This window comes from Argiope bruennichi, chromosome 8, assembly GCF_947563725.1.
Source record: "Argiope bruennichi chromosome 8, qqArgBrue1.1, whole genome shotgun sequence".
NCBI lineage: Eukaryota > Metazoa > Arthropoda > Arachnida > Araneae > Araneidae > Argiope > Argiope bruennichi.
In genome coordinates this window covers 127,655,589-127,678,765 of record NC_079158.1, presented here as the reverse complement: position 1 = coordinate 127,678,765, position 23,177 = coordinate 127,655,589, and the positions used below count along the sequence as shown (strand labels likewise).

The window sequence follows — 23,177 nt, the reverse complement described above, 5'->3', positions numbered from 1 at the left end:
AATTTTATATATTGCACACAAAATGTTTATTTTTGAATATAATTCGTAGATAATAGTTAGTTACACTCTAAGATATGTTATAAAGAAAAATAAGAAACTGTAATAATATTTTCCTCTTGAACAATCCTATTTTTTGCAAACAAATGTTAGAATTTACATCAAAATATGCTTTTTTTTTCAAAAGTTACATGTATATTTAAATAATTTCACTTTTAATTCACCATTTTGTCCTTATATAATAAAGAAACTTCATATAATTATTAAAATATTTGTTTGTTTGTTTTTTAAAAATCTCCTCCTAACCTAGTTGGGTACCTAAAAATTCTTTCAAAGGACACATAAATATTAGGGTAATCTAGAAAGTAAGTTCCATTTAGAAACACACACACACAAACACAAAAGAAACAATAATTTAGAACTAATATTTATTAAATAACGAAATACAAAGGTCAGGCTATTTTTTGACAGCTGTACCACCATTGCTTAGGCGTTTGTCGTACAGAAGAAAGAGTGTTAAGAAAGTAAATAAATACTGTTCAACCATCTATATAACATTCACAGCTTTTCCATATACTATCTTTACCACATCTAATGAGGTATAATATCTTTACCACATCTACTAGAAAAGTAAAAAGAAAAATTAACTGAAAAAATGCACAGTAACCATTTCAGGTAAAGTGGTTTTATCAGTTGACCTCGCTCTTTCCAAGTGTTATCTTGCTGAAAATTTTAACACTTAAATGACGAAACAAATCTTTTCACACTGTTTATTAAAGATTTTCCAGTAGCTATGCTTTGCATATACTACGTAGACAGTATTATTATAATACTGCTATATTTATTGTTAAACATTAACTGTATGGAGTCAAATGTATGTGTACAAATGATGCAAGTTTTCACACATATTGCAGATCACTCACTTTCAACAAAATTGAAGCAATATGTTGGTTTTGACGCTGAGAAGACGAGTTTGTCACCAACGTTGTGTTTTGAAGTAGGGATGATGAATATTTTAAGAGCGGTTATTACGTAACCAATATCATAAAATCACAAATATCAGTGATCAATATTTTTCAAAGAGGAGTGTGATTCAAATCCTTGATACGATCTTACTGGTGATATTTCGATTACAAATTTTGGATCACGATAGAAAGTAACAATCGATACCATATCACTGAAATTTACCGAAGCCGTGACTTCACTGGAAAGTAACAATCGATACGATCTGTCCAATGGAAGTTCTAGAACAAACCAGAAAAGGAGAAATCTGTGAATGGATTGAAAAGTGAACGGAGCGGTTATTGGAATTATCGTATTATTGAATTGCATATCACTGAAATTTATCGGAGCGGTGACTTTACTGGAAAGTGTGAAGTCGCCGCTCCACTTCATGAGAGTAACCTTGACTTCCCGATAGTCGCATTTGATGATGCACTATTCCATACAAATCCTTTTTAATTCCTTGTGACTTTGCATATATTCCGTTTATTGCTGGCGCCATCTATTGGTAGAATATAGAACTAAAGTAAACTATTTAAAGAAATAACATATATAATTCAAATTTTTCAGAAAAGGGTTTACTCCAATAAAGAAATTAAATAAATACTTTTGAAAAAATCAAATTTAAAATCGATTAATCAAATTAATCAATCACACGTTACTTAAATTAGTGCATTTAGTATTAAGTACAATTAATAAATTTTATATTTAATATTAAGTAATAATTTTTAATTAATAATGTGATTGAAATAACAGATATTTGGAACAAATATTTAAAAATAACAATAGCAAAATTATTTGTTATTCAAAAAATCGTGGATTATGCATATCTATTCTGAAGTCTGCATTTTATATTTTCAACATTTTCTCAGAAATGTGATACTATATTCTATAATATTATTTTTTTAAAAAAAAGTCTTTCCTGTTACTTATTTACTAGATTCATTGTGCCTGAATGATTAAACTTATTTCATTTCGTTGAAACTGAAAAATGTTCACATTTTTAAATTGTTTATTTTTATTTTCAGAACAGCCAAATAAACTGAGGTGAAGTGAAATCTCTTTCTTGTTTCGTTTTCGGCTGGTGTTTTTAAAATTCGCGGGGTTTGCTTGTGTAGTTGTAAGTTAGTTAAAAGCTTTTTGTTATTATACCCATCTAAAATGTTATTTAACTTTCGATTGTTTGTCGAAATCTTTTTTTAACATTATAGCTGAAATAAAATGTTTACATTTATAGTCTTTACTTAAATTTTTACTTTGTAATTATATCATTTATGTATATTAGTCTTAACTTAATTCACTACAAATTTTCAGAGCCAATACGCAATATAAGAAACGTAGGCCGTCATTTATTTAATTTTAATACTACTTGGTCTACTGTTAATACACTTCAGCTGCATTAGTTTTTACAGCGCAATAATGATATTTTGACCTGATATATCTAGTATTTTGTCAAATATTCCATCTTCGAAAATTTTTGTAAATGTGTTGGAAAAAGCTTTTTTTATATAAAAAAAAATTAATATTTCAAATATGCTTTTTTCTAGGTTGAACTTTCCTTGCTGAATATTACAACTGTGTTTAGGCTTTCAATATCATTTGGAATTTTTCAAAGTTGTTTTTTGAATAGAGGGCTACCATGAGTGAAGTGAGTATGATGCATTCAGAAAATTGATTATGATGCTATAATGATTGCAAGAAAACTTTCATATTATTAGCATTAATGAGTACGAATTTTTAAATGTGTAAAATAATGATGACTATGTGTGAAATAATAAATTTTATTGGTTTATTTACTTTGAATTAAATATTATTATTAATTATTCTCAATTTTCTTTTTCACTCTGAAATGCCTATTATTTCACCTTGGTATGAGAAGTTATAAGTCAATAGTAAATAGTGTTGTGGTGAAAACACTAAGGATTCAAAATGTGCAATTGAATTCTTTGTTTAAATATTTTCTAAAAAATTTACTTTATTGTACATGTTATCCAAGACTGAAAGTATACAATTATATTATTCATAATTTTTACATGTCCTTTTAATACCAAGTCAGTTATGTAAGGCTAAGTATATTTTTTGTTTCAATTTGACACATTTTAGAATTATCACTAAAAAGAGAAGGGATTGTCATATTTAAAATCTACAAAGATTAATATAGGAGTTACGCTTTATTCTAAGATTATTTGGTCATTTTAACCTAACTTTCTCATAAACTATTACATAATATTCTTTTAACATCAAAGCAGGGTTTGAAATGAAAATTGCTTGATTCCTAAGCTGTGAAGACACGGGAAAGAAGAAAATCCAATTTATACTTGATTTGCTGATTGAAAAGTTTTTATGAATTTGGGGAGCTATTTATGTCTATTCAGTGATGTAATGATATTAATGCAAGTCTGAATGAATTTGGATATCAGGCCTTCATCACAGGTGGGGGAAAAATTAATGAAGAAAACTGTATTAAGGTATGCCAATTGAGCACTATTTATTCAAATACTATTTCACTGGGCTTAAACTTAGCAACATCCTTTTTTATGAATACAATCTCTACTGAAATATATTTTGCATGTACTTTACTTTTTCAAGATTAAAACCCCCCATGAAATTTCATATTTAAGTACAGAGAAGGATTCAGCTTTGAATCGTTTTCCTTGTACCTAAATATACACACTTGGTTTTGTTGGATAGATAGACTTTGTAAATCAAATGTTTTTACAAAAGTATGGTCTGTTTCAAGGTGTTAAAATTTTTAAGTGCCCTTACACAAAATTTTTTTCTGTAAATTTGAGTAAATTTACTGTATATGAATTTGAATATGTTTTTCATATATTTTTCTCTTTTTTCGTTTTGTAGGGGGATTTTATGCATGTAATTAAAGTTACAACACATGATATGCATACCGGAGGTGAACCTTTGCGCATTATAACTTCAGGCCTTCCAGATTTAAAAGGATCTACTATTTTGGAAAAGAGAGTGTATGCAAAACAACACTTAGATCATTATCGAAGACTTCTTATGAATGAGCCAAGAGGTCACAAAGATATGTATGGTGCAATATTGTTCCAGGAGAAGCCAAATGAATTTGGTGTTCTATTCTTGAATAACGAAGGCTATAGTCCTATGTGTGGACATGGTGTCATTGCACTTGGTCGTTATGTAGTTGATTATGGCTTAGTAAAACCTGTATCTCCAGAAACAGAAATAACTTTTAACTGCCCTTGTGGTCCTGTCCAGACATATGTAGAATATAACAATAATTCAAGTGGTTCAGTTCATTTTGAAAGTGTTCCAGCTTTTGTCTATAAACTTGGTAATTTAAAGTTTTCAAGACTGAAATATTTTTTAAATTCATGTTTATTAATAAAATGTCTATATTGATCAGTTGGAAAATTGCTACAATATAAAAAAATAATGAGAATTTTATATTAGGTATAATTAAGCTGTCTCTTCTATCTTGCATTAGATAACAAGACATTGGATACACTGCAAGATTACCATGATTGTTTTCTAGTCAGTGATTATTGAAATTGTGACATTCTGTCTTGATTATATATATAATATAATATTAGCACTATGAAGAAATATTTTCATATCAAAATCTCAGGTTATATAAGACGAGATATAATTTATTTTGCGCTTCTTCCAGACTTCTGCTTTTGCAACATGCTGTGGTGGACGTGCCTTGTCCGCACCTTTTTGTAAATAATCATGTCTCCTGAGAGAGAATAAAACGAACTTAAAAATACAAAGTCACTTTACTGCTTATCACACCTGCATTCTGCTTCACATAAAATAATGCTTACATATTAAAGTCATAGTGCTAAGATATTATTAAGATTTCGATGGGGATTTTTGCTACATGCGTTGACAAGGCAGGGGAAACACAGGCAGCTTTTAAAAAAAGAATGGGCTTATTGGACATTTTTCTAGCCCTTCACACAGAGTGTGGGAAAGTTAGGCTTTTAGCCGATTCAGCAATTTTACAAAGCTTCTCTTGAATTAATTAAGTAGAGAAAGTGGAATTGGATCACAAAATATACTATGGGCTAAATTGAGATAAAACCTTGGATATTAATTAAATTGAAATTAGAATTTAAAATATCATTACACACACACACACACATATATATATATAATATATACTACTGCAAAAAAAGGAAGGAAAATTTTGTATTGTGGCCTATTATTTCCAAGTGAATGATATGCATACATAATGTGTCAAAATGTAACATCCAGTAAAATGATCTAGTGAAATCTTGTCTTTTATTAATGTTTTTTTTTGTATGTTTGTCTTTTGATTTTAAATCTTTTAGAATCAATAGTTGGGCATTTTGAAATGTTTTATTTTTTATTAAATAATCAATTAAAAGTATAGCAAGTAATTTTCAAATTGTTTACCATTGCTAACAAATTTTTATTGTAGCTAATCTATTAATTATGTCATATGATTAATAGATATTATATGTCATTAATTAATTTTATCTATTTTGTATGTAATATGATTGATGCAAATATAAACTATTGAATGTATGAAATTCATTCATATAAATATGTAATAAATTTTCTAGAGCAAGAGAGAAGTTAATTTGAATACATATTCCTATTTATCTTTGGTGTTAGGTAGAATATTAAATTTTTAACAACTAAAATCCTTTGTTAAATAAAAGGCCAGGATTAAAGCAACATGCATACATATCTAAGTAAAAAAAAAAAAAAAAAGAATTTTTTACTTATTTTTGAATTTATTATTTATGTATATATATTTCTACACAAATAATTTCTATAGATACATTAATACTTGAGTTTGTGAAAGGAATTCAGATTCAAGTTATCACCATCTTATCGATCAATTTGGAAGAAACTCCAGTGGACGGAATTGAAAAATGTGATTCTTCACATTCAATTATTTGCATTTTTAACAACATTATTTAATAAATTATAATATGGATGTTGCTTTGCTGTGATTGGGAAGTATGAAAGTAATTATTTGTGCTTTCCTTCCTTTTATTTCTCTACCTAAAAACTGGATCCTTTTATTTGTACAAAGATTTCTGTATTAAGAAGAATGCTAAATTATTTTAATTGATTTCTGTTTTTTCTATACTACTTTAATGATTTCCTTCCTTTTCCTCAATATAATTAAGTTATTGCATATTATTTGTTCGTTTAAATGTAAATTTTTGTAATTTTACTGAAGTTTTAAATATTCCCTTAAATAGTGTGATATTTTGACTTTGCTTCCAAAGATTTGCATTTAACATTTTCTAATTATGTATTTTAGTATGCATTTGGCAGTAAGCTAAAGTAATAGCTTCCTAAATAGTTTATATAAAAACATTATTATCAAAAATGTTTTGTATTTAAGAAATAAAAATTTGTTCATTTTTAATGTAATAATTAAGGTATTAATTGAATATATTCCAAAAGGTTTTTTTTAGTTCATTAACAAATTTTCTGACTATACAACTTTTTTTCTTTTTTTAAGATTAAAATTGATCTTTTTTCTAGGAGCTGAAATTGTTGTGCCAAAAATTGGAAAAGTGTTGATTGATGTGGCGTATGGTGGTGCCTTTTATGCCATTATAAGTGATAAGGATGTATCACTGGATTTAAAGTCTACGCCTCTAACTGAAATCATTGATGTAGCTGGAAGAATTACTGGTCAGTATATGAAAATTTTTTATTTCATGAAACATGCAATCAAATCAAAACCGAGTGTTAATTGAAGAAAGCTTCTTAAAATAATCATTGAATAATCTGGTACAGTGACCCATTAGTATGACCAAATGTGGTCAAATTATTATTTTTCAATTAGATTTTTCTGATTTGGACATGTTTTTTCTGGCACTTTTATTCAGGTTTCTCTCCCTTGGACAGTTATTATAAGCATGCTTTCTTTTATTGGGCACTGTCAAACTAAAGTGAAAAATGAAATTTTATTACAATGATAATCATTTAAGTACAGGCCAGTAGTGGTACACATCATCTGATGGTACTTTTAAGTGGTGAATACCACTGGTGGTATTCACCAATATGAATGTGTAGTGTAATGTAAAAAAGAGGCTATGCAAATGTAAATACTATTGTAGATTTTAGCATAAAATGAAGGTGAACTATTCTAGATAGCAAATAAATATAAAACAATATCAAATCAAAGTTTCTTTCTTTTCAATCACCATTAATTGTCAGTTTAAAATAAGCTTTAAATGGCGGTTTTTTCAATTTTTGTTTTGGCCTTTTTTTTTTTTTTTTTTGTAAAGTATTGCTTTGGAGTTGTTAATTTCATTGTTAGAATTAAATTAAACATTATAAACTGTACTTATTAAGTGAAGCACATATATTTAAATTGAAAATTTTTCTGTCTTTTTACAGAACACTATAAAATATTTGAATTGTATTATTACAATTCAGACGAGTAGTTGTTGGAATTTTAAATATGTAATGAAATTATTAAAATATATTTTAAATGTTTTCATATAAAGATATTAAAAAAAATTTTCTAAGATATTAATCATATTACTTATTGTCTATTATGTTTCTTAACTTTCAAATTATAATATTATAGAAGCTGTGAAGAAGCAATTACTTATACTGCATCCAGAAAGAGAAGAATTATCATTTTTATATGGAACAATTATCACTGATGGAAAAGATAAATTTACTGATGGTACTACAACTAATATTTGTATTTTTGCTGATAAGGAAGTAAGTTAACTTTTTCCTTTATACAATGCATATGTACAAAATAATGTTTAGAAAAGCATATTTAGTATCATAAAATTACAATTCAATCTTTCATGTAATTTTTATCACTCTGTATACTTGTTATACAGAGTTGTTCACATATATTGAGTTACAATCACATATAGAACAAAAGATTTGAAAAAAAAATTATCTTATAAGCTATCATGCTTGATATAAGAAAAGTTGCAAAGATATTAATAATGTTTTAATATCCTCAAAGAACAAGGATTTCATACTTTTGAGTTTGAAGAGAACACCAGATACTGATTAAAAAAAAATAAATTAAAGTTTGCCTTTCAAACCAGAATAAGTTAGAAAAATGTTTTTATCACTGAAATAAGCATGACTATGAAAGAGGTTGCTCTGCTATATTAACTCTATTTGCAATTTAAAAAAATATACTGATAACGTAAATTAAATTCAATAGAAAAACATAAATGAGTACATTATACTAATAGAAAAAATATATTCTTATTTGTATCCATGCACATATTATAAACAACTTTTGAATGAAATATTACATTCACATTAAATTCGGAATTCATGTTGCTTTATTCTGAAAGCAGTTCTAATGTAGATTTTTTAACCATTCATTCAGTTGTATCTATTGTAATAGTTGGCTACATAAATTGTGACACTTCAGTGTAAAATTCTATATGTATCTGCTATTTTTCAAATATTTGGAACTGTAGGTAAGTGTTAAAATTTATTTTCTATTTTTTTTAATAAATCATGAATTTTATGTATCTTTCCTGTATAATTCATATTTTGCTTCTCTTAATTTTATTTTCATATCATTGTATATGAAATTAATTGTATGACTTTTGTATTCTTATATTGTGTGAAACTATTAGTCATCACTTATTTGTTCCATTAAATTCAGTTCTTTTACTCACAGAACTAATATATTAGAAGCTTGCCGGTGTGTTGCTTTTCCTATTTCTCAGCAAATTAAATTTATCTGTGTTGTAAAATGTTTAATCAAATGGAAAACAGTTTGTAAGAATAGTAACTATTGATAATTCAGTAAAATCTTTTATTAAAATCTGATTCTTATAATTTTCTATTTCTTTCTATTTTACACTTTTTAAATATCATTGTGGGTTATCAAATATACTTTATAGCATATGCTTAATTACTTTAGAAATACAATCAAATTAAATTTAATCGTCTATCTGTAATAAACTCTTTATTAGTGATTTTTGATAGATAAGAAAATTTTGCATCTATTTTGATAGAAATTTCAAATACTATATTTTTCAATGAATTTATTATGCAATCAATTTATTTGATCAAAAACTCAATTCTATTTTGAAATCCGACTTTTTTCTGAACTTAGAATATTGGAATATTTCTTATGAAAACAAACAATTTGCTGGTTGTTATCAAATTTTAGATATTTTTTAGTGTTAAATAGCTTGCTACTTTTACTGTAAATATGCTACTTATGATTTATCTGTTTCTGTTTGTTGCTTTTGTCTTATTGCTTGTTGCTTTTGTTTGACTCATCTCTACTGTTTTGATACTTATGTTGGCTAGTGCAATATTTTTGAGAAATTTCTTGAAGTCTAAAAACCAATTTAAAATTATTTTTTAATAAGAATTGCAAATAAGTCACTTTAACATTCTCTTGTATTAAGTATACAAGGAGAAAACTGAATCCTCATTTTGGATACACCCGATTCTGAAAAAATAAAGCAATTTTTTTTTTTTTTTATCAGTGAGCAAAGGGGGAATGCTTTTTTTATCTGTCTTTTTGAGAACAAAATAATTCAAAATCTCAATAAGTTGTATTAAAGAAATTTAATATTTGATCTTGATATTAAAATCTCAAATTTTTGTCAAATTTTGAACAAAATCTAATACAGGAGTTTATCTGTGTATCTGCCCCCTATGTATGTGAATATGTGATAACTCAAAAGCACAGAATATTGGTTTGTGAAATTTGGCTTAGAATTTTATCACCAGAATTGTACATGTGGATCAAATGCAGAATCATATTTCTGTAAAAGTAAGTCTTTTGAACTATCCGCCAATGGGAATGAGAGTATGAAGACTGAAAATCTTCTTAGCTCAGGCTTGGTGAATCACTGATTTAAGGTGATGAAAAATATATTTTCTTGAAGATTATTTTTATGTATAACGAATGGGACCTAGCATGAGTTAAACTTATTTTTACATTTTTTTATTTTGAATATAAATTTTGCATGTTCTCAGTAATAATTCAAATTTAATTGGATTGATTTTTTTTTTTTTTTTGCTGCAATGTGTAATATGACAGGGCCATTGTAAAAACCATCTACTAGTAACATTCATGGAGGTTCAGGGGTGTGTGCATAATAATATATCTATATAGAGAGAATGTAACTGAATTCTTGGCAGAACTGTCTGATGGCCTGTCTATTCTAGTGCTGTTCTGTAGTAACACAACAGTACAGTGAGTTAAATAATTGAAGTTTGGTATATAGTAGATTTTTATTCAGTTTTGGATCCAATTGGTGAAGAAATACTTGTCTGAAATACATGCTAGTTCTTTTTCACTATATTTAAAAGCAGGAAACATGCTACATTCTTTAAATTTCTACAGTAAAAATGAATGTGCTAGTGTTTCTGTGTATGTTTTGTACTCTACAAGGCAGATTGTTTGACCTGAAGTTACCAAACTTCGTATATATATATATATATATATATATATATATATATATATATATATCTTGAAGAGTGAGAATGTCCAACTCAATGATTTTTTTTAAAATTTAATTAAAACCTAAATGAGATTTTGAATTTTTTCTGCGATAACTGCTGAAAATATTACAGTGGAAAATTGATTTTTGCATCATTTTAAAATTTACCAAATTACTTTGTTATTTTTTTAATAACCGTATAATTTATTTTTATTTTTACATTTTTTTTAAAATTTAATTTATTTTTTAACATTAATTATTATTATTATTTATTTATTTTTTGAAGAAAAGGAACTTAAATTGTTTTCATTGTTGCTACAAATATTTCGTCCTGCTTTTTTTTATATTGTTGATGAGCAAAACTAAAAATTCTTCCTATCTTTCTATGTTGAATAGGATTTAATACTTATAATAAAAAAATATGAAATTTTGTTGTATTAAAAATAATAACTTGACTTCAGAACAGAGTAATGATGAAATTTTTTAAAAAAGATATCCATTTTTAAATACTGCTGTTCTTTCCTGTTATATAACTTGTCATAGGAAGATATATTTTCCTATTTTTTTATTATTATTTATATGTCACAATGAAGAAAATGATATAAAGCTTCTAAAATAGTACGAGTTTTAGGTCTATCAAAATATGAATATTTACTGATTATTTAAATATTTTATTGAGGAAGCTGTTAAGACCAATTTACACAAAATATTTTGTTGAAATTTTTAACAGCCATTAATCCGATAAATTTGCTGGTCATCAAAAGCAGTTAATATAAAATATACATCATATTATGCAAGTGTTATAGCTGTATGTTAATTGAAATGCTAAACAATTGAATTTTGTTTTGCCTGACACAGCAGTAAAATTTATTAATTATTAAAATATTTTATAATTAAGAAAGATAGTGAGAAATGTGATCATATCATGGCATCTTGATTGCTTTTATACATTTTCTGTGATAGATTATATATATTTTAAAACAGTCTGTTTGAAGGAAATACTTTTGATTCTTTCAAAGATTTACTATTTTGTTTTATGCAAATAAAATTTTGATAAAGATTTTTAGATTCTTGATTATCAATTTAAATTTTCTAAATGTTCAGCAGTACTAAATATAAATATTTATTTTACGCATTTCAATTTTCAGAAATTTTTATGAGGGGAGAAATTGTTTTGTACGTTTTTCTCACCATCTGACTGTGAATCATGATTATGGAATACTTCCCCAAATAAATCTTTGACCTTTAAATGGAGCCGCAATCAAAATTGGGAAAAATACCCATAAATATTGAAATGTTTCTTGCATTTTCTTTTAAAAAAACCCTGCTAATTGTTACTGTAAAAATTAATTATACTTAAAATTTTATTTTTTAAAGTTTTACTGAATAATTTGATTATTGATCTTATATATATATTAAAATATACAAAATTTTCTTTATTAAAATTATTTCTTAGAGTCAGTTTTATTAAAATTTTATTACAATAATTTATTTTAGAAATTCTCAAGAAATTTCTCTGTTGCTTTATGTGTTCTATTGAGTTTTGCAGTTTCATTTCATTTCCTTAAGTATTTATGTACTCTTCTAAAAAGGTAAGAAATCGTGTGCTTATTCTATTTTTTTATTAACTATTTCATCTATATATAAATTTGATAGATTGTTTGGTAAGTTTTTTTTTATTTTTATTGCTAAAGTATTTTATTGATTTTTGTAACATATGCTGTATTTCGCTGTGTATTTCATGAGTGATACAACAAGCTTTTTGGATGTTGGAACTTAAATGCATTTTGCCATGCTTCAAATTAAGTACATGGCTATATTCATATTTCATTCCTCAATTTGGATGTTTGAAGCTTTTACTTTGTTTCATTTATAAAGATAGTTTTTATTTTATATTTTAAAAAAAATTCTACAACTTTGATTATCTATTCATAGAGTTTTTAGTTTAATCATATCATAAAGTTTTTCAGTTACTTTGTTGAATAAAAAAACAGGTAGAAAAAACTATTGAAATATATAGCATTTAAGTGTCTTCATATTCTATTTAATTTTCTATAAAAAGGTTTAAAGTAGGCTGCATTTATCAGAATACTTTACAGAATAACTTTTATAATACTTTATAAACTGGCTATTGCTCAACCTTTAGTTTGCAGGATAAATGAAGATTTAACATCTCTCCAAAGTTTTTGATAAATGCAGTACACTCCTGAATATCTGGCCTAATGCAGCAGAAAGACAAGAACAGATAATAAAAAAGCTGGTTAAACCGGAGTTCTATGAACTCATTTCTTTGCTCACCAATACCAGTAGACTAAATTTTTATACCAAAATTCACCGTTATAATATGTATTTTCTCATTTCTTATTGAGTACTAAACCTTCCATTAATCTCAAAACACTTAGAGTGTGAACTCGGCAGCGGCCCGGTGAAACATCGAAGCAGTTTCTGGTACTGTATTAAGTTAAAATAGAAGGATCTGTACTGATAGTTAATATATATTTATATACTGCACTGTAAGAATTTATTAGAGAAAAAGTAAATTAATGGATATAGATTATTCATATTTTAACATGAATTCTGTAAACTTCAAATTAATACACTTTAAAAAAACATTAAGTACATCCCAAGAACAATTTACGAATCTTGGATGTACTGTGCAGTTATAATCAGAAACAGCAACAACAATTGAGGTCTGTTGCATATTGCCGAAACAATTGACAAGCAGAACGCTGCTCTTTTCCTGTTACCATTTGCATTGTGCGAATGACACATAGGAGGATAGTAGCAGACGCCCTCTTCCAACACCTTGGCAATGTTGCCAATGCAATGCCTTGCCTTCCTCATTTAATTATGATAAAAGTAAAGTAGCCCTGATAGTACATAAGCTGGGTATTCGTGAACTGGATATTTGGGAGTGTATATATAGTTTCTTTCCTCATTTCAGAGGCTTAGGAGAAAAAAAAATATGGTTTCCTCATTTGCTTATGGAGTTCCTTTCCTCCTTTTTCTTATTTCCCAATAATTTTGTTATGAATGAGAACTGAATAGGAATGGATAGTAAAATGATCCATTAAATGATTAGAACAGAGACAAGTTTAACTTGGGACAGTGAAAGCCCGGTTGTATGTTGATATAGTAGGTATACCAGCAACCAAAGAAGCAGCTTGACATATTTCTGTGGACATAAAGATTTCAATGTTTTAGGAACAGAATTTTATCTTTCTGGAAATCAATTTTCCTTTTATCTAATAATTTAATAATATTTTTTTTTAATCTCAAGCAGTTTTTGCATAAATATAGTCATTGTATTATTCAATTAATCATACTTATTTTACTTCTAATATTTATTTGGCATTCATTATTTTAAGAATTTCAGTTTTTTCTGTTCCAAACCTGTGTCATATCTGAAAGGATGATGATTAGATTTTTTTCTAAAATGTATTCTTTTTTGCCTCATTATTATATCTTTTCCATTTAGGTTGACCGCAGTCCTACAGGATCTGGTGTAACTGCTCGCATGGCACTTCAGTGGAAAAAAGGTTTCATTTCAAAAAACGAAATAAAAGAATTCAAAAGTGTAATTGGCACTACATTTACTGGGAGGATCATTGATGAAACTACTGTTGGAGATTTTCCTGCAGTAATAGTTGAAGTTTCAGGTATGGCTTACCATACTGGTGATCATACTTTTTATTTGGAATATCGTGATGAATTGAAAGAAGGTTTTCAACTGCCACGATGAAAAAAATATTGCATTGATAAAAAAAAGATTATATCTAAATTCCCCAATGAAACAAATCAGAATAAAATTGTTACACTAACATACAATTTTTATATTTACCCCTTTTTTAATCATTTTGAAAATCAGCTTCATTTTATTTCTTTTAATATTCCAAGTAGATACTTAAAATCTCAAAATTTTTTCTATGCCAAATGCAATACTTGACTACTTAGAGGTTTCCTCCTCTACAAAAAAATCCTGGACATTGAAAATAAAATCTTTTCTAAATTTATGATAGCTCGAAAGAACCATTAATATTATTTAGTTGTATTGAAATATACAGTAATAATATAAATATTTTCGTTAGCATGTTATTTAAAATCAAATTATAAAGAAAGTAATTTCATTTAATTTTCTCTCAATTCTATGATTATTTAGAAGAAAAATGTATCAATAATTTCTGTTGGATCAGGAAAATATATTAATTTAATTACAAGATTTTTTTTTTTTTTTTTTTTTTTTTTTTTGCAGAATTATATTTTATTAATTTTATTATTTTTTGCAGAATTTATTTATCTGATTCATTATTTACTAGTCTTTGGTGAATACTAGAACATCTTTTTTTAAAAAATTTTTTGATTAATACATTTTTTTAATGTTTTCTGTAATATATATAATATAAAAGGGAAACTATCGGTTTCTTTTACTGGAGGCATTCTTGAGTCAACATGAAAAACTGATTTATTTTTCTTTCCTTAGATATTTCTTAAAGCCAAGAAGATTTTTTTTTCACTGAGTATAGTAAAATCATAATCTAGAATTGTATAGGGAAAAAATTTAATTCATTCATAATATATGGGAATTAATTTGTTACAGACAAATAAAATTCTTTTCAACAATTTTGTTGAAAAACTAAGTACCATTTCAGCAACTTAAAAATGCTTTTCAAGGTTCTACTCTTATTATTATACTACATGGCATCTTCTGTATAAGGATAGAGAAATAAATTATTTCAATTAGGAATTGTACATAATTTTATAAAACAAAGATTTATAAAAATATAAAGCAAAGATTTTATTATTTTTCAAATTTTAATGTTTTAATCCTATTATGAATATGTATAAAAGCATTGTTTCCAATGCTTTTAATCAATATTTTAAGTACAGTACACTTCCGAATATCCGGTTCGTAGTTATCCGGCCTAGTTTTCTTTTATCATAATTAAATGAGGAAGGCTCCATTGACAATATTGCCAAGGCATTGGAAACATGCATCTGTTACAATCCTCCTACATGCCTTGTGCAAAATACAAACTGTGACAAAAAAAGTGTAGCATTCTGCTCGTTGTTTCGTCAGTGCATAACTGATCTCAATTGTTTATGCTGTCTCTGATTATAACTGCACAGTATGTACAGGAATTCGTAAATTGTCCTTAGGGTGTGTTTAATGCTTTTTTTTTTTTTTAAGTGTACCACAGTGAAGATTTTGAAATGTGTAATAAACGAAAAGAAGGTGTAATGACTGTGCAAGAGAAATTATGCTCTATATAGTGTCTAATCTGGTGTAACAGCCAAAAATATAACTTCGGAGTTTGGAAAAGTACAGAGGGGAACTGGTAAAAAATCGTGCAGAAATAAAGTGGCATGTTGCACAACATGGCTCGAGATAATTAGATGGCTTAGCACTCAATAAGAAGTGATAAAATATGTATCATAATAGCGTGTTTTGGTATAAAAACTTCTGGTATCAGTGAATAAAGAAATGAGTTCATAGAAATCCGGCCCATCCAGCTTTTTTGCTATCTGACCTACCCTTCCGCCACATTAAGCTGGATACTCGGAAGTGTACTGTAATAGCATTTTTAAAAATCAAATTTGTGAAGCTATGTATGTAAAGTGATATACATTGTATCTTCCTTAGCATAACTGTGCCAAATATTTTGAACCAGGTGTTCTTTTCCAACCTAGTATATATAAATAATATATTAGTTATATATAAGTATTTTCGTACAGTATTTGATAAATCAATATTAAAAGTGCAGACAAAATGTGAAACTTGGCAAATAATACATTAATCATGCCTCGTTTCATATGTTTTAAGCACTTTTCAACTTTATTCTGGTTTACCTTTGGTTTCTATTTGATTATTTCTGTTCCTATATCATTTGTTTTATATCTTTTGATTGCATACTATTTTTCCTCTTTCTTTCTTATATATATAAACTGTTTAGAGTTTTGATGTTTTTATCAATTTCAAATTTTGTCATGCAGTATATATGTATAAAGTAATTGATTTTTTTTTTTTTTTTTTTTTTTTTTTTTGTAAATATAAAGTGCGAGACATGTGAATTTAACAATCTAAATACACTTATCTGCTTTTTTATTCATAAATAACATGAAGCATTTTAAAAATATTTTTTTATAAAGTAAGGCTGAATGTCTTAAATGTTTTATATGGTTTGTACTAGTTAAAATTAAGAGTAGTTCAGTAGAGTAAGAAAGTATATTTTAAAAAATAAACATTAATTATCAAACAATCATCTGAATTGAACCATTAATAAAGTAAATTTTGCAAATTATATGCAAAATAATTGGTGCTTATGTGCATATCCAAAGAATTGACTATGATATTTTTTTTAAGTATATAAAGTTATAAGATTAAAATAGATAGCAGTCCTAAGTGTTATTCTTATGTAACAAACAATATGTACTATTATTATTATAATCTTTAATATCTTTGCTTTTCTCCTTCATATAATTATCAATCCTAGTAGCACGCAAATATTGTACAACATTGATCAATATTTGCAATATTATTTAATGTTTTGGAATATTGTTTAACCTGTTAACTGGGGAATAAATTTCTGTACAACTCGTTTCACTATGTGAACAATGGAGCATTCAAAATATTAGGGCGAATTTCATGGCGAAAAATGTCGTCAAGCCCATTGCAGTAATTGTTTGTGTATGAGGAAATATTTCGTCATATCCAGTTAACAGGTTAATATCATATAATATCACACAATATTTTGCAACAGGCTGTGTTACCGGAGAATACTGTAATATTATTAAAAAAAATCAGTTCATGCTTTTATGTTATTAAATATGGTGGTATCTTTTTATGTGTAAAAAATATCATTTTTATGTTTTCACATTATGCCTGTTTGCCAAATAAATTAAATTCTTTTATTTATGCAGTTTCTTTGGGAATGATACATAAATTAAATGAAACATTTTCAATTTGGGATATTTTTGAATATATAGTATCTGAAGAACATTGTGCACATTTTCTTTTGTGCTGTTATGTAATGGCAGTGAATATTTTATAACCAAACTGTTAAAAATTAAATTTATTCTCTAAATGAAAGAAACATGTAAAGATTTACAAACATTTAAAGACACAAAAAGTATGTAATAAGATGGACAAAAAAAATCACATTTAAAATAAACATACAACATTATAGATTACAAATTCTTGCAAGACAGTGGCAAAGTTAATATTGTACAATTTCTGTAGGTATTACATTGTTTTTAAGTAGAAATAGAAAACATGCTCTCCATGCATTTTGGCAGTAACGAGAGGATAAAATAGCTCTGCAAAACAGAAATCTTGGCAAGGCACTATCATAATTACATATATCTTATCCATTAATAGGTATATATATATTCTAAAAAATAATAGTACAGTCTTATTCTTGGAAAAAATATTACTGAATTTGCTAATTTTATATTTTTTCTGTGTAATCTTCCTATTTACTAATAATGAAAAAAAATTTTGTATATTAAAATATTTTTTTTTATTTCAAAATTTTATTTATCAGTAAGGCATCATTTGGGTTAAGAATCACTTAATAGAGCTTTTAAACTGGACTAATTTTAAATATAAGCACTAATGATTGTATTCAGTAGGTAATATTATTTTAAAACTGCATTTAATTTTCTGTTAAAAAATTATTCTATATTTATCTTAAAGAAATTTTAACAAATCTGTATAATTAAAAATAATTTAAGCATAGATATACATTTGAAATCACAGAAAGCATGCATTTTCGGGATGGAAATATTGGGAAATTGAATGAACAACATGTAATAAATCCAAAGATTCTATTGTAAAATGAGTTGACATTTCATATACTTTCAAATGACTGCACACTATTGAAGAAAAGACGTACTTTGGTGGATTTCTAATACTGCATCGTTGAGGGAAGCACCAGTAATTAGGTCAAACTAAGGAGTGTCAGAATTTCTTTTTCAGATCTTAAGTTTGTTCAGCTGTACATAGTCTTTTCAACCCACTAGAATGGAAGAAATGCAGTTTTGAGCACTGAATTGATGCACATAAAAAAGAAATTCCTTACTTTCAACAAAAGAAAAAAAAGGGGGGGGAGATTAAATTTTTTTAAAATTGTTTTTTTAATTTGAAATTAATTGTAGTTTTTAATAAAATTTCTGTTTATACTATTTCATTTAATATATAAAAATGAATTTTTGTTTGTTCGTATGTTAAGCGTTGCCATACCGTTCATATGATTGTGATCAAACTTTGCTAACTTATTGTTTGCATTTATTTGCTTGAAGGTTATAGGCATAATACAATTACTATCATTTATTTTGAAAACAATAAAATTTACAAAAAAAAATCATTTCGTACGTTTCTATGATTCCATTTTATTTTAAAATCGGCAAAAGACAAACAGTAAACGGTACATGTCATTCGGAGTTAATCGCAATATATCAAACTGTAGCAGTTGCATTACTCTATCTTCTCTTTTTGATAATAGATGACGAATCTAATTAGGTACACATCCCATGGTGCACTGCAATTGTAATTATAATTAGATGAGATGCTGTCCTGTAAAGGGTGCGCGCGCGTTAATGTCTTGGTTTCGTGTTTGTGTTTGGTTTGTGTGAAATGTGATCATTAAAGTAATGTTCAAGAAAACATACGTCTTCTTTCTTCCACTGCATGGATAATAATGATCTTCATTTCAACACAAAACAAAATAAAATTATCATCATCGATGGCGATCAATGTATGTGAAATAAAATTGAAACTATTTAGTGCAAGCGCTATTTTTTTTCTCTTTTCGTTAATGAACAGTCATACAATATATTGTCATTCAACGGTCGCAATATTTTAGCTTCGGTAAACCGCACATATTATTCAGAGTTTATCTCACACATAGAAAATAGAATTATTATCGTCAATGCCGATCAAGGTAAGTTATATGGAAATTTTCCCGTGAAAACAGTAATTTTTTATTTATTCAGTGAATCGACAGAGGATATTTCGGTTATACAAGCGTATATCGTGTTGATTGCTTCGTTTGCAAAAAATATGCCACCCAAACGTTTGCGACTTTGTAGATCTACTAGCGCAGCACGTAGAAGTAAGCGATTTTCTCGAGCAAAGGAGGAACGACAAACGAGCAATGAAGCAGATCGTTTACAAATTGCAAATTCACGTGCTTCAGAATCTCAAGATCAACATGAAGCAAGAATCGAAAGACAACGTGTATGTGCTAACCAATCACGCGTATCAGAATCAGAAGATCAACATGCGGGAAGAATCGAGGTAGTTGTTCTTAACGGAAGGTCAGATGGAGAAGATTTGCTCATTTCAAGCATTCCCATTATTCCCACAGACATGCCTTTTGATTTCAAACGACTGCAGTTTCCCATTCGACTTGCATTCTCGATGACCATCAACAAGGCACACGGTCAATCATTTCAAGTGTGCAGATTAAATCTAGAAAATCCATGTTTTTCACATGGCCAGTTGTTTGTTGGATGCTCATGAGGCGGGCAGCCAAGAAATTTATTTATTTTCGCTGAATACGGAAGAACAGTACACTTGAATAATAAAGTTTAAAAAAAAAAGAATTTTATTTATATTTCACCTTTATGTATTATTCAATTTTAATGAATGTATTCATTGTCGACAAGAAAATAAATATCATTCTTTCTATTCCTAATAAAACAAGATAGCCGTTTCAAATTTCAATGAATATTTCCAAAAATATATGGCAGCAACGTGCCGGGTACCAGCTGGTTTACTATAAATGTTGCTTATTAAATTTGTGGATTGAGTGATGGTAGAAAAAAAACATTTTTGAAATGATTTAACTATAGGAGTTATACTATATTTCATGAACAATTACTTTTTTTCAGTTCTTTTAAAATTGATCCCAATTCTCTGCTAATTTTCTAATATTTCTTTCATGAGTAAACATAATTACTTGCGTATGATTTTAAGTCTTTTGGAAATCTTCAATATTTAATTGTTTGTCAGAAATTCTAACAAAAAAAATCTAATGTAACTGATTGAAACAAATTTGCATTCCTACATATTATATAAGATGTCCCTAAAGGTAATTTACAAACTTTAAGGACAGGACAGACAGATAGAAGAAAGTCATTTTTAAAACATAACTTGGAAGGGTGACTGCAAAGAGTAACCACTACTGGGAACTCTTTGTCAGTGAATTGCATAAAAGAAAAGAACGCATGAAATAAAGTGTGCTCACTGTTTAATGGAACACAAATTCCGATACTTTAAAAGCGTAAAGGAATATTTCGAGATGTATATCCTGATAAGTACATAAGAAAAGGTGACACAAAATCATTAATGTTTTTAAAACTTACAGATAACTTGTTGGAAACTAGACTCACTTTGCATATCGTTATTCATACAGTTGTGTTTTTGTAAATTTTTATTCTATTAAGCCTGTGTTGCATATATTATTTAGTGTCTTTTTATATAAAGTTCTGACTCGTGTCTTAGTCAAAACTTAACTCTGTAATTGTCACCCTTTGCTTTTTGATCCTAAGTTGAATAATAACAGTGACAGATTTCTGACTATGCAATTGCCTTGGGCTTCTAGGTTGAGAGAGGATTGCGAGCAGGTCAAACTACAAAATTTTATTTTCCAAGTTGCCAAATAAATAATTTTGTAAAAAAGTACAAATTCTATGAATAATGAAATATTAAGATAATATTTAATAAAATCATTTAGAATTGTTAACCTTCATCCGATGACAACCTTGCCGAATACATGTCCTATATAGTGAGGGAAACTTCTTGCCCCATGTCAGTAGATTTTTCAAGTACTGGACAGTGGCCAGGATTATATCCAATAGAATAATAGAATTGACATCGTGTTATCATTTCAAGATGACGTCCCCTAAATCCACTTTCAAGACCGGAGCATGAGGACGAGTCCCCGTAGGAAGATCTTTCACACGATTCATGACAAGCTGCGAATGAATCGCACCAGTATCCTATTTAGAAATTACAAAATTCAAGGAAAAGCTCTACAGTGTGTTGCGTTTTCCAAAGTGTCTTTACATTTCATTTCAGCTGGGGCCTAAACGAGGTTCGCCGAATGGCATTTTATTCATCGTGCTAGGCTGAATCTCATCCCTCTAAACGTCTGTGAACTGGGGGGAACAACAACAAGGTGCTGCAGTGCTAACCTGGCCTCATGTGCTCAACTACTGCTGGCGTAATCCTGGTCCCATGAACAAACGTTGCATTGCCCTTGTTGAACGTGTCAAATAGGCCATCTTTCCACGGTGCCAAATTCTCTGTAATTGCAAAATCTATGGGACTATCCATCGTCCAGACTCGGTGATAGAGAGAGAAAATGATATATACATCTTTGACGCCCACGGTCTTATCAGAAAATGGAAACGAGGTATTTGAAAAAAAAGCAAGAAGCATCAAACAAGGAAAATTTGCTAAATGAGTTGACCATACTCAATGCTGTCTATCAACATGCAAATTCTTCCATTTGCTTTTGGATCGCTCGGGTCGTAGGATCACTGAACTGCCAGTTTATAATGAAGTTTGTATCCAGATCCTACTTTGATCTTTTCCGCAAATTTTGTCTCAGACGCCATTAGAGATGGTAAGGAGAGATTTACAAAGAACATCTCACTGTGCGAAATGAGACAATGTGACCAACTTTATAGAATGTACCCAACAATCGGTTAACGGAACCTGTCGAAGACACTGAATTCTGTGACTTCTGAATTTCTTCGTTGCGCTTCTCCTCTTTCTAATCCACACTGAACCGTTTCCTGAATCGATTCTCTCGTTCTTAGTGATGCCATTTCCTCTGAGCTGCTCTCCTGTTAAATCTTGTAGAGTTTATCAATGTTATCTTTATTTAGTTAATTATTGTTATTGTTATTTGTTAAAATTTTATCATTGTTTCACTCATCATAATTTACTATTGTTGTACTTTTGATAGTTTATTCTTGTTTTGCCCTACTTTCTTTGTTTCAGAGATAAGAAGAGAGGCCTTAGTCACAATCCTAAGCAGTCACATGCTACATGTGATGAAATTTCAAAAAGAAAATTGAACGCTTACTTGAAGTACATAAGTGAAACAGGAATCAGATTTTTATGGATCCGAGTTGTAATTTATAGTCCAATTTTATACAGGCCATGAGACAGGCCATATATATGTTTTAGCGCTTTTTGTTAATTACAGCCTGTCACCCCATTACTACAGAGCTAAGCCGTATAAACAGAGATTGTGATTGGCTGTTATGCTCCTTAACTATCTAAATTTTTGCATAAGAAAACAACGGCCAGCAGAAATTCAAAGAATCTTCAATACAGCTTAATTTTATAACCTAACTATTTCTATAATGTTCAGGTTTTGGGAATTAAGATGTTACAGCAGAAAAAGAACTAGGGAAATTTTTCTGATGTTAAAATGTAATACATTTTCAGAAAATGTAATATATTTTCAAAGACAGTTTTAAGATTTGCAACTAAGACTCTAGCTGTTCATTATTCTTTTAATATTCAAAAGTGCTCGTTTAAAGAGAGAGATATATCAAATTTTAATAAAATACTGTTTTGGCGTTGAAAATTTTAAAAAGAAATCGGATTAAATTGTCACTGTCAGTACCGTTTGAGCAAGTTTACTTGCCAGCAACAGTCCGAAGTAAATTTAAGATTGTTGTTAATATGAGAAATTTCAGGTGGGTTGCATGATTAGACCGGCGAAAAGT

General features: G+C 28.0%; 2 protein-coding genes across 10 annotated transcripts in view; one reads left to right on the top strand and one right to left on the bottom strand.

The window, feature by feature from the left end:
* The first annotated feature begins 2,041 nt into the window (after positions 1-2,041).
* Positions 2,042-22,606, top strand: LOC129981003 (trans-L-3-hydroxyproline dehydratase-like). 4 transcript variants are annotated; one of them, XM_056091586.1, is made up of 7 exons: positions 2,042-2,119; positions 2,547-2,647; positions 3,856-4,312; positions 6,511-6,663; positions 7,568-7,707; positions 13,909-14,089; positions 22,441-22,606. In XM_056091586.1, the coding sequence occupies exons 2-7, from the start codon at positions 2,639-2,641 to the stop codon at positions 22,515-22,517; spliced, it is 1,017 nt and encodes a 338-aa protein (XP_055947561.1). In that variant the 5' UTR covers positions 2,042-2,119; positions 2,547-2,638; the 3' UTR covers positions 22,518-22,606. The 4 variants fall into 4 exon arrangements, with proteins under 4 accessions (XP_055947561.1, XP_055947562.1, XP_055947559.1 ...); XM_056091587.1 differs by lacking the exon at positions 22,441-22,606 and adding an exon at positions 14,911-16,413; XM_056091584.1 differs by lacking the exon at positions 22,441-22,606 and having other exon boundaries at positions 13,909-14,577.
* LOC129981001 (calpain-A-like) overlaps positions 17,486-23,177 on the bottom strand; it is a 145,750-nt gene continuing 140,058 nt past the window's right edge. For all 6 annotated transcript variants that reach the window (XM_056091577.1, XM_056091578.1, XM_056091581.1 and 3 more), the window contains one exon: positions 17,486-18,445. In XM_056091577.1, the coding sequence (XP_055947552.1) occupies positions 18,419-18,445 (27 nt within the window). In that variant the 3' untranslated portion in view covers positions 17,486-18,418. The remainder of the gene's footprint in view (positions 18,446-23,177) is intronic.

Coding starts and splice junctions, on each gene's coding strand:
- LOC129981003 (XM_056091584.1), top strand. Junction 4,313..6,510: donor AGCTTTTGTCTATAAACTTG/GTAATTTAAAGT, acceptor TCTTTTTTCTAG/GAGCTGAAATTGTTGTGCCA. Junction 6,664..7,567: donor TGTAGCTGGAAGAATTACTG/GTCAGTATATGA, acceptor ATAATATTATAG/AAGCTGTGAAGAAGCAATTA.